Source organism: Drosophila arizonae, chromosome X (assembly GCF_054131065.1).
Source record: "Drosophila arizonae isolate 15081-1271.41 chromosome X, UAZ_ARI_1.0, whole genome shotgun sequence".
Taxonomy (NCBI): domain Eukaryota; kingdom Metazoa; phylum Arthropoda; class Insecta; order Diptera; family Drosophilidae; genus Drosophila; species Drosophila arizonae.
This window is the reverse complement of record NC_142927.1, coordinates 22,291,133-22,303,904: the sequence shown is the minus strand read 5'-3', so window position 1 is coordinate 22,303,904 and position 12,772 is coordinate 22,291,133. Positions and strand designations below refer to the sequence as shown.

The window sequence follows — 12,772 nt, the reverse complement described above, 5'->3', positions numbered from 1 at the left end:
CCCAGAGAAACACAACTGCATGCCAAAGTATGAGCGAGCAGTTCCGAAAAGGTCTTTGTGAAGGCGCCGGCTCGATCAATTGCTGACCCCAAAGGTAGCAAAAACCAAAATACACACACACATTGGAAACACAAACAGTCAAGATTACCAAATGGCAACTTCACGCCCGCGCCGCTACACAATAGTTTAAAAATAGCTTGGGCCAATCATGCGAGTGCTAAATAATGGGCCATGGAGTCGCCTCAATTGGCGACGTCTCCATGAGTAAGAGCGCTCAATAATTTTTAGATTGATCATGTTTTAGGCATGGTGAAATTTAGCTTACGATTTGTGACAATAAACGTGCGCTCTCCCTCTCTCTCTCGCTCGCTCACCCAATCGCCTCTCGCTCTGTTTGCGGCGGCGCGAAAAAATTCATGAATGAACCTCCAATGTGGCGACAACAAGCACAAGTGTACATGTATATGTATGTGTGTGTGAGAGAGCAAGCTTGACTAGCCGGCGGCATGGCAGACACCGCTACGTATGAGTAATTGAGTTCTTGTGAAATTGAACGGAAATAACTGAAATTTTGTATGAGGTTCCGTGACGTCGGCATTTTTTTCCTCATTTCAAATGCTTTCTATCTCCCTCTCTCTCTCACTCGCTCTCTGGGCCGGTGTGCGTGTGACCCAAGTTTTTACAGCGATGAATAACACACGGTTTGCACCTTTCCGAGCGCACAGCACTATTCGGAAGTGATATACATCAAGCATTTGCAAAGGCTTATGCTTCCGCTGGTTCAAAGGTCCAACACTATTCGACTGAACTGATAACAGGCCCCGCCTACCTCACTGATAACGGAAATAATGTTAACAAATGTTCATATTTGGGTATTCAAAAGTTTGTTGTTCCGCCAGAAGACTCAAAATGCGCTTTGTTTATTTTGCAAAAAGAAGAAACGAGAGAGAGAGAGAGAGAGAGAGCGCGTAAAGAAAAGTAATAAGATTTATGAAAAATGAGAGAGGGAGAGAGAAATACGAAGCGCTCAAACGCTCGGCTCGGCTGCGTTTGCTAAATGCGCGAACAGCTGATCACGCTGAGAGCGCCAGCTGGCCGCACCAAATCAGCATAACAAGAAGAATTGAAGAAGAGAGTGAGAGAGCGACGCTACTGAGAGAACTACAGGCGACGTCAGGCAGCGACGCTCGTAGCGACTGCAGCAATGCGCTACAGTTGCGCAAATCAAGCGAGTTGCTTGAGCCACTTGGGCAATGCAACATGAATGTGACAATAATAATGAAACTATGTGAATAATATTCATTGTCTTATTGGCAACTGTTATTTGTTAGTTGTCTCTCACTTGGGCGTTTTCATGCCAGCTCCAGCAATTGCCAAGCGCTTGGCACTATTGATATGCCTCACTCCAGATCTGCCGCATGCAGGGCACACTCACAGTTATTCATTGTTTGTGCTCAGCTGTTCGGCCACTGTCGCTGGCGTTCGGCCGACGCTCGTCAGGCTGGAGTGTTTCTCTCTGTGTGTGTGTGCGTGTGCCTGTGTGTCTGTGTGTGTGTGTGTAAAACAGCTGTTGCGAGCGCTGCTGATATGTAGTTGTGATTGGCAAGGCCAGCGCTGTGTTAGGGGGCGGCGTCATCTAGTTAATTCAGCTATTTATTATTGCCATCTAGCAAATATTAACTCTATTTAATGCTCATTTATTGTTTCTAGTCTTTCGCTTCACGCAGACGCTACCCACAGAGGCTCGCGTAATTTGATTGTCGATTCACCCAAGCTCACTCACACTCACACTCACACATGCGCTTGCGCGCGCTCAGTGGCGGTCGCGAATCTGCACACACTCACTCACGCACACACACACACACACACACAGGCAGATACAGTTACCCACGCTTACTCACACCAACGAGCATAAATTCTTGGCCAGAGGGGGCCACCTCGTTATACTCCTCATTAGTACGTTCATAGTAACTGAAGAGTTTAGTTCGCTTGTTGCTGTTGCTGCCGTCGCTCTGCTTGTGTCGCTGCTGCCGCTGCCACTGCCGCTGCCGCTGTCTCTGCCTGAGCCTCTGCCTCAGCTGTTGCCGCTCTCTGCGCGAAAGTTGGCAAATAGAGAGCCCGAGCCAGCCCGAATCCGATCGCCGGCCACTCAATTCAAATCAAAACAGGCAGTCAAACACAGCGCGTCGACGTTTAACCAATATAATATATATCTGCAAGATACTAATTCGTAAAACATATACACAATATTTGTTGTTCATATTTTGTATAACATTTTTTTTTTTTTTTTTGCAAAACGTGAACCGCAGTTTTATCATTATTCTTTTTTTTTGGTTTGTGTTTTTTGCTTGGCTTGTTATTAAGTTATTATCGAAGTGAATTTAATCTCGCGAGTTTATTGTTTTAACAACCAATCAGAGACGCGAGCGCTCTCTCACACATTTTTGTTTTTGTTTGACTGAACTTTTGAACTATATATACGGATATATATATAAATAAATATATATATATATATATAGAAAGAGAGAGACTAGTAGAAGACGTCGCAGAGGTTTTTCCAGCGCAGCTCGCACAGGACTCATTGGAAATTTATGTGTAAATGGTGAGTATTAATTTCATTAATTTTCGAATTATGGCATTTGGTTTCCACCTCACACACACACTGACACGTTGTACGACACTTTTCCCATCAATTGCCTTATCGAACAGTCTGTGTGTTGTTGTTGTTTTAGTTGTAGTTGGCATTGTTTTTGGCTGTGCACTTTTTTTTTTTTTTTATTGTCTTTAAGCAAACCAGTGTTTCACCCACTGATAAGTAGCGCAGTTATATATATATATATATACATATATAATATATAATATATGTATATACTTTATATGTATATAGTGAAAGAGAGAGAGAGAGAGAGAGAGAGAGAGAGAAACACTTGTTCTAGAAGAATTTTATATAGTTCGGAATTTTAGCCAGACTTTTACTGCTATGTATGTATATACATATATGTATATATAAACTCTCTTGGTTGAATTGGATTTGGAACCACCTTGACCTACATGGGTGCATACTCCCTCCCTGGCTCCGGCTACTTTAGCAAATAGTACTAATGCCATTTGGTGCAATGTGCTCCAGAAGCTGATACAAACAGTGCTGGAGTAAGCCGTATTTCCTAGGAAATCGTCATGCGTTTATCAGTGCAATAATACCATAATAAACGATTTCCGGCCAGAGCGACTCTGGGATACCCTTTAGAGCATTGGACCGGACGCTGAAGGGAGGCCGCTTGGGGCATAGGTCAACAAAAAGGGATGCCTAACTTACTGACAGATTGTTGAATTAACGACTGCATATACCCTATACTAATTTGATTGGGTATGCACTTAGGGTGTGTGAATTGGAGGGGATTGTTCAAGGCAGTGTTACTTTTATATTTATATCAAATCTCAATAGTATATACCCTATATTTAGCTGAAACTAATTGCAGGGTATGCACGTAGTTGTTAGATGGATAACTTCAGCAAAAGATTGTTAAATTAACTTTTGCTTTTTGAATAACGACTGTCATATACCCTATATTTATCTGATATTGAATGTGGTACATGAGTTTAGCTGTTAATTGTATAAGAGGTGGGGGGGAGTACTTTAGAAAACGGATTTAATAACGGTGTTGCATTGCCTGTGTGTGCAGGGCATGCAGGAGAGAACTAGAGAGAATTACTTGACCAGTTGTATATACCCTATAATAGCCTGGCAATGAGTGCAGGGTGTGCACTCAGTTGCTTGAGTGATAAGAACTAGGAAGAATTACTTAAGCGGGAGTTGCTTCACTTTTGAATGTGCAACAAGCATTGCATATACCCTACAATAGCTGTCCTATTAGGGTGCGGGATGGATAACTTCAGCTAAAATTCGTCGAAGCCAATTGAATTCACTTTTCAATATCGAGTACCGAGTAACGACTGTCTATATACCCTATAGCCTATACCCCTGCAGCAGTCAGCGGTGCAGGGCATGCCAAGCTGGAGTTGAAATGTCATTTGGCATACCTGACTCAGGTGGGCAGCTCCAAGCGCTCTTTTGTTGAGCTGCGGCACTCGGCGGCGGCAGTTGCCGAAAAACAAGTTCAATTCAAATCAAACATGTGAAATTAATTTACACGTTCGGGGCGTGGCGCATAGCAATGGGCAGTGGGCGGCAGATGGAGCGGGCGGGTGCGTAGGGCGCAGAGGGGAGGGAGTGGGATGAGCTGCTTTGTTTGGCAACAGCAGCGGCAGCAACAAGTCAGAGCGTGCGCGACGATGCGTCAGCCAGCAACAACGCCGGCCTTTTCGCATGGACAAGAGAGCGAGAGCGAGAGCGAGAGAGGGAGAGAGCGTGTGTGAGTGGGAGTGCGAGTGGGAGAGGGAGAGGGAGAGGGAGAGAGCGAAAGAGAGAAACGCAAGGTTGACTTGCGACGTTGACTTCGGCCACAAAAAGCCAACTTCAGTGAATTTCACAAAAGTGCGCAAGAATCCAGCGGGGTGGGCTAAGTTCGTTGACTTTGTAGCGCAGTGTTGCCGACTGCGAGTGTGTGTGTGTGCTGCGGAGATTCGCTTATGCCTGGTGATTCAGCCAAATTAAGACTTTTATTTTAAATAATTATGTCAGCCGACGCACACACACGCACATACATACAAAATAAAAATAAATCCAACTACATTGACAACAACAACAACAGCAACAACAGTAACGGCCACGACTGAAACAAACGATAACGATAACGTCAGGCCAAGCACGTTTTGGCCCAAAGGCAAACAAAAACAACAACAACAACAACAACACTTGACTAACGGGAATCCCCTTGGCAAACAAACTGCATTGTTTTGTGTTTTGTTTGGATTTTTTTTCATTTTGGATCATTTTGACAGACGACAACTGTTGCTCAGCTTCTAGCCAGCAGCAGCAGCAGCAACAACAGCAAAACGGGGAACGCACGGAAAAGGCGAGACACGACGACGACGACGACGAGGGGGACAAGGCCGCAGCACCAGCAGCAGAGCGCCCGACCACGACGTCCTCCACAGTCCACACAGAGTCCATCCAAGTGGCGATCGCTGCTAATGCTCGCCCTGGTCATGGCTCAGCTGCAGGAGCTGCTGCGATCCGGCAGCGCCGGCTCTGGCGCTGGCCTGGCCTTGGCCCTGGCCGCACCAGCAGCCACAGCAGCGGCAGCAAGTGCTGTTGCACCACCTGCAGCAGCACCACTCATCGACAGCGCCGCCAAGCTGGCCGCCGAACGACAAACCAGACGGACGCGCCGCATGCAGAAGCGGCACGAGAGCATCAGCTTCAAGATGAGCTTCCAGCGCGAGCTGAGGAGCACCGTGCCGGACTGGAGCAATAGCTGCGGTGGCAAGTGGATAGGTCCCGATCGGTGGCCCCGTCCAGTCCCCGTCCCGCGCAGGCAGAGCTGCCTCCACCACAAACAGGTACGTCAGCCATCCCCCATCCCATTTCGTTCCATACCATTTCATTCCGTCCCATACCATTCCATTTCGTTCCATACCATTCCACTTCGTTCCATCCCATTCCATTTCGTTCTATTCCACTCAACAAGTGTCTTCCATTCCGTTCCATTCAACAAGTCTCTATCGACAACCCCAACACACTCACTCTCGTATCGATCTCATTATCTTTATGACACATTCGTATCGGATCGATCGAGTTTATGCAGTGAAAAAGTTTGCCTGCGATGCCTTATTGCTGATTTATTTATTTGAAAGAAGATTGACAAGACGAGAGTCAGCCTAGCGATAACGCTTAAGCAAGTCCAATGCATAATGCCTGAATAGGAACGGCCAAATATCTTAATAATATCAGCTACGACTGATTATCATATTTGGTCGATGATATTGTTGAACTAAAATAAGACAGAAAGTGTTGGGGGGAAACTTAATAAGTAATTACGAAGAGTCCCAAATGAAGCTATTATATAATCAATGTTAATTAATATCCCAAGTACAGCCTAATGAGAGGAACGCAAATATTAGCAGAGAAATGAGAATGGAAATGAAAGGGAGACAAATAATGAGAAGAATGAATTGGAATACATGAATATATGTAAATGTATAATATATATATATGAATATTAGATAAATGTAGCAATAGATATAAGAAATCGGTGTGAAATAACTCAAATTATATATGTATATATTTTATGAATATATAGCATATATATATTTACTTTATTATTCCCAGTTTTCTTACACCATATGCTGAAAAATTCATGTTGATCAAGCTGAAATCAATTGAGCTCTATCCATCCGTTCGTTCATTTGTCCTTATGCAAGATTGTGTCGATCTCAGAACCTATGGGAGCTAGAGACTTGAAATTGGTCGTGTAGTTCGCTTTATAGCAGGCTCCCATTGAGTTTGTTTCAAAAAATTGATAACTGTTCTCGATTTTTATATATTATATGAATTTTGGTTTGCTTATTTTCAAGTTGAGTTATCAATTGAGAAAGGCAATAAAAAAAAGCAATAAAAAATTAATTTTCTCTTTCCATTTGATAGTTTATCTCAAACTATATATATATATATATATATATATGTATATGTATATGATTTTCAGGATTGTTAGTATAAAATATATCTTAATGACCTATTTCCTCATTGTTACAGAGGCTACGCACATTGCGGAATAATACACGGCGCGAGCTGGTGCAACTGCGCGATGACAACGCACTGCGGCACCTGGAGCACTCGGTAAAGGCGCAGGACACCGGCGTCGTCCAGGCGATCGACATCTCCCAGCACAAGACGTGGAGTCTGCATAACAGCCAATACGATTTTCTGCCCAGGGTGAATGTTAGCAAGCAAGTAAGTTAACAACTTTTCATAAGCACTACATTTCATGCGTGAAGCAATCAATTTGATTAGCGAAAAGCGAACAGCGAACAGCGAACAGCGAGCAGCCAAGAGTTAAGAGCCAAGAGCCAAATGGCAAGCAACTGCTTGGCAGTGGGTCACGTGAGGTAGCATTTCACCCGTTCGTCATTGCGTAGGTGCAAAGTAAATAATATAAAGGGAAAAAAAAAGAAAAAATAAAAAATCGCCGTCACAAGCCAACGCGAGTCAGTCATATGAGTGCGGTCGAGCACTTACAGGCGAGGGCCGTTTCACAAATAGATCGTAGCAGAAATAGCAGCAATTAAGCATACGCCGAGTGTGCAGCGGCGACACGCGACATCCTCAATGTCAGCTGAAGCACGTTTCATTAGAATTCTATATAAATATGTATAGAAATGTAAGTATATATACATTTATATAAAGTATATGTGCGTGTGCGTGTGCGTGTGTGAGGCAGCTGAGTTTCATTTCGTATCTCGGCTAATTTGTTGGGAAAACAAAAAACAGAACCTCAATCGAGGCAAATCAACAAAGCCAAACAACAGAGACACGCGCCGTATATGCTATGTGGGCCCAGGCAGCTGATCGAAACGTGATCGCAAATATGCAGATTCATTTCAATGCTGAAGATTCCAAGTCGAAGCCGCAGCCGCAGCCGAATTCGAACTCGAATTCGTATGCGCATTTCCATTTGCAACCCACTCGTAAAAGCTAATGATGCGCTAAAAGCCAAATACACGTAACGAATCACGCGAATTAATAAAAACAGATATACAAGTATAAGAAAATAATACAATAAAAAAAAAAAATATATATATATATATGTATATGTAGCAAGCAAGAACTTTCCAAACAGCTGTAACCGACTGCAACATGCTCGCTCGACGGCCCAGTGAAGCCGTAGAGCAGTCAGAGGCAGAGACTGGAAAAGATTTGGGTCAAAGACATGTGAGTGGTTTTATAGATGTTATAGAAGTGTTATACATATGCCGTGAATATTTCATACGCATGTTATATAAATGTTATACATATGTTATATATGCTTGCCCTCTATGTATGTGTGCTATATCTGAACAACTTATAGACTCTTTCCGCTTCAACAGCTGATGAATGGAGCTGATAAAGACTGTGAATAATATTTGCCAGCTAGAACTTGATGGCTAATCGTATGACAGTAGCTACATTCTATACACACATATATAGGGGTGGTATATACACAGACTTATCTTACATACCGGGACAGAAATGGGAAGTAGATTACGTTGTTCATTCAGGCAAAGTGACGTTAAAAATAAAGCTTATCTGAAAAATTTAAAAGTTAAAACAAAGAAGGGCTATAAACAAGTACATATTTATATATATAGGAATATAGAAGCACATGCACATATATATATAATATTGGGTAAACATTATAAAATTGCATTTTGGAAATAACCAAAAATTTCTGCACGCGTTCCAGCTATATGTAGTTTAATTTTAGAACATTTTGTTCAGCTTTTAATTAACGTAGTCACAAAATTTCAGTTTATTTTGCTAGTTTGTTGTTGTTTTATTTTTCTTTTATGGTATATGAAAAACAACAAATTTATTAGGCATTATTTTTTAGAGCTCAGCTAATTGTGGCTGTAAGCCGAAATGTTCTTAGCCTGAACTTTGACTTGACTTTGAAGCTGGTTGAGAGAGAGCATTAGCTCATATTGAAGAGATTTTTGTCTCACACTCCGCCTCCCCCTCTCTCTTAATCACTCAATCTGTTGTTTGGCTAATTCCCAGTTGATGCTGCTGTTGTGCTCTGTTCTATACTTAGACAGCTAACATCATCTTCAAACACATCTCTGTGTATGTGTGTGTGTGCGTGTGTGTTTAATAATAATTGGCATAACAATGAGCGGCTTTCGCTGAATTTCTTATTGACGTCACTGGAGCTGCGCATAGGAAAAAACCCAAAAAAAAAAAAAAAAAAAATAGAAAAAAATAAATAAATAAATAAAAAAAATATATATATATAAAGAGAAGACAGCAAAAATTACTGGCTCATAGTGAAATCGTTAGGGTTTTAGCCAGAGTTCCGCAACTGATGCGATTTGCTAACCGATTATAATGATGTTGATTGTGAAGTACTCTAACAGTCACACACTCACACTCACTCATACGATGATTAGGTGCTGATGTTATTCTTGTAATATCGATGACGACCCAGGAAACGTGGGAGTGGAGCTCTGACAGCTAATCGTGGCTATTTATAAAATGCCCTATAGACGCACAGTGCTAGTGTTTGCCATGAGTGTGGCTTGCGCAAATCACAAATCATACAACAACAACAGCAACAACAACAGCAATTGGAGTTTGGGCGCACACTTTTCCCAAGAACTTGCAGCTCACGCGGCCTTTTGACGTCACAGAAAAGCCAACAGCCCGACATCATTTCGCACATATCTGAGTCAATGGGGCGCTGCAGGGCGCGGGTGCAAGGGCGCGCCCAGCAGAGCTGATATGTGTTTGAGCAATCTAAACGTTCGTATATATTGTAAATGAGACACTCACACACACACAGAGAGAGAGAGAGAGAGAGCGGGTCACACAGATAGAACGATAGAGCGAGAGCGACATGGAACGCTCGCGCGAGCGCGTGAATCATGCGAATGAGCGCGCCGTGGATTCCCCCAGCAGCGGCATGAATGAAACATATGACGACCGACAACAACAACAACAACGAGCAAGCGAACGAGCGAGCAAACGAACGACGACGACGACGACGATGAACGAACGGCAAACGACGCGACGCGACGTCACTAGCACGCGGACGTGAGATACGTTGCGAAACCGAAAGCACAGTTAACGAGAGAGTGAGCGAGACAGGGAGATGGGCGAACGGGGCGAATAGGCGAATTTGTTTATAGACGAATCAGTTGATTTTCACTTTCAGGCAACGTGTCGTATGATTGATTTTGATTATTAATCAGCCAGCGAGTTCAATCAACTTGCGCACACTGCACATTGCTCGGGCATGGGGCGTGGCCGAGGGCGGCTGTTAACGGTTAGCAACCGGTTCTCGGCCAGAACTAAACCGGTTGGGCCGCGAGGCTTGTGATTACACCGCCCCGTTGTGTTATCAAAACGGATATCGGTGCGATCTATGCCACCACCAGATCCACCAATCCAGGCAGCAAATAGTTACGCTTTCGAACCGGCTCCTCGCCGCTTTCCCAACGCACTCAACTAATGAAAATCTCTGTGCTTTCCGTTCGTTTACTTGCAGCTATCACTGCAGCACGCACATCACGATCTGCAGTTCTACGTGGCCGCATTCAGCTATCTGCGGCACGCCCAGCTGCACTGGGACCTGGAGAATCTACAGAAGCAGAGCGTGCTCTCGGCCGAGCTGCTGCGCCTGCGCAACAGCGCACGCCTCATGCTCTGCAACTTTGAGGAGGCCTTCAACAGCACTCGCCTCTATGCGCCCAACCACAAGACCCACAAGACCCTGAGGACGGTGAAGCGTGTGCCCATGGAGAAGAAGCTGATGAAGCTGAAGACGCCGCTGGTGGAGCTGCATCGACAGGCGGTGCTGGCCGCGAACGGCCAGCGAGCGGAGAAGCCCAGACAGCCGGATAGCCTGGATCTGCGATTCGTCAAGTACCAGTACATTCAGTACCTGAGGCACCTGACAAAGCTCCTGGCCAAGCACTCCAAGAGGGATTGCAAAGCAACGAAAGAAAACAAAAGAAACAAACAAACAAATAGACAGCGGCCGGCTAGCGGCCTCTCTACTTAAGATTTAAGATTTAGCAACCAGTTATATACGCATAGTTCCATTTCGAATTCCAACTGAACTGAGCCATCCATCCGACAAGCATCCCACTCCAACCCCACAGTTGATTTCATGAACTGAAACTCATTCTCAAAGACGGCTATGACATTCGAATCCGAATCCGAATCCGAATCCGAACCGAACCCGAATCCTAATTAGCCTAAGTATTTATTATCTATCATTATTATTTATATGCATACATATATGTATGTTCGAAATTTCTATGGATTTTTTTTTTCGGTTTTTCGTTTTTTCGTTTAGCATAAGACCTCACCGTATTATTTATTTGCAAAACATTCCTCACATATTCTAATGAAAACATTCGCTTAGCTCTAAGTCCAAAGTATTTTCAATGTTACCACGACTTTTGCCTTGTATTACGATACTGTGATAATAGCTGATAGTTGGGTTGGTCGACCCCAGCCCATCCAACATTGCATATGTAGTCTAATAACGTTAATCAAGTATCTCGCCAAACGTAATCATATATAGATTATATATACACACACACAAACAGACAGACACACACACAGATAAACACACACACGTACACACATATTATGTTTACATGTACTTACTTACTTCCTTACTCTGTTTTTCTAAAACACTGCGTGCATATTTTCCAATTTAATCATCTATAGCATATTGTACAATAAATCTTAAGTAAACCCTGAACACGTGCAAGTCTTTTATTTTGGGTATAGAAATGAATTGAATACTTGAGTATGGCTGGCAGTCATTCAACATTAATGTACAGGCAAGGGGAGGCGTGGTCAAGGTCAACAGGTGAGTCCTCATTCGAGCTCAGCCGGCTCGTTTGTCTGCCCCTTATCAAGTGTCTTGTTATCCATTTCTTAGTCGTGCTGCTCTATAAATACATACATATACATATGTGTACATACATATACAGCTAGAATAAATAATATCTAACACAGATATGAATTCAATGACAAGAATTTTTTAATCCACACTCTTAAATGCGCGGCGCGCTTTATCTAAACGTTGTAAAGCCGCAAGATTTATTCCCACAGCAACAGCATTGCGCATACGCGGCGTTAGCCCAATTGCAATCGACTTGAAAGAATGACAGACAATGTGAAATCTGGCAAAAATTTATGCCAATGTGTGGGCCTAAGAGATACCCTGTAGGGATGAAAGAATAGTAAGAAAAAATAATAATAAAAAAATAAAAATAAAATAAAAAAAAAAACAAAAAATAATAAGAATAATGAAAAAGAACAGAAAATAAGATAAAAACAATAAAATGAAATAAATAAATAGAAAACAATTTATTATATAAATATGCAAATAATAATAACAATATTAAATTTTAATAAAATAAGAGGAGCTATAATGAGTATTGAAATCGAGTATTGTTAGTAAATAATAAAATATTATTAGTAATAACAAAAATCTAAAATAATAAAAAGAACAATACTATTAACAATGAAAAAATTATATTTAAAAAATAAAAATAATATTAACAATAAAATTATTATTATATATAATTATATTTAAAGAAATAAAGAAATGTGTGTTAAGAATAAACAATATTTCATAAATAATGATAATAAATTATAATAAATAAATAAATAAATAAAATAAATAAATCTTTTAAAAAATATATATAAAATATCTATCAAACAAAAAATATTAATTATAATATTTAATTATTATTATAAATAAAATTATAATGTATTATAAAAAAAAGTATTATTCGGGATTAATAAATTATTATTAGTAATTGTTAAAATAAACAAATAATAAAAAGTACAAAAATTAATGATATAAAACGCATGTCTAATAATATGAATTAAAAATATTAAAGCAAATAAATTTAAAATATAAAAAACTATGTACAAATAAACAAAATAATACAAAATAAATGAAAATTTAAAATATGTAAATATTAAAGTATTAACCAAATACTATAAAGCGAAAAAATAATAAATGATATCAATGATATATAAATAAAAGAAATATTTAAAAGAATAATAAATGATGTAATAATATATGTATAGTTATTTAAACTAAAAAAAAAATACAAAATAAATTACAAATAAAATCAAGTAAATTAA

General features: G+C 41.1%; 1 protein-coding gene across 1 annotated transcript; it reads left to right on the top strand.

The window, feature by feature from the left end:
* Positions 1 to 1,938: 1,938 nt before the first annotated feature.
* On the top strand, positions 1,939 to 11,995 carry upd3 (unpaired 3). The gene is made up of 4 exons (XM_089474396.1): positions 1,939 to 2,602; positions 4,903 to 5,463; positions 6,656 to 6,853; positions 10,143 to 11,995. The coding sequence occupies exons 1-4, from the start codon at positions 2,600 to 2,602 to the stop codon at positions 10,656 to 10,658; spliced, it is 1,278 nt and encodes a 425-aa protein (XP_089330522.1). The 5' UTR covers positions 1,939 to 2,599; the 3' UTR covers positions 10,659 to 11,995.
* The last annotated feature ends 777 nt before the right edge of the window (positions 11,996 to 12,772 follow it).

What these genes read in the sequence shown, in the direction of transcription:
- upd3 (XM_089474396.1), top strand. An exon ending in GCTGCCTCCACCACAAACAG is followed by an intron (nt 5,464 to 6,655) that starts GTACGTCAGCCA and finishes TCATTGTTACAG; the next exon opens with AGGCTACGCACATTGCGGAA. An exon ending in GGGTGAATGTTAGCAAGCAA is followed by an intron (nt 6,854 to 10,142) that starts GTAAGTTAACAA and finishes GTTTACTTGCAG; the next exon opens with CTATCACTGCAGCACGCACA.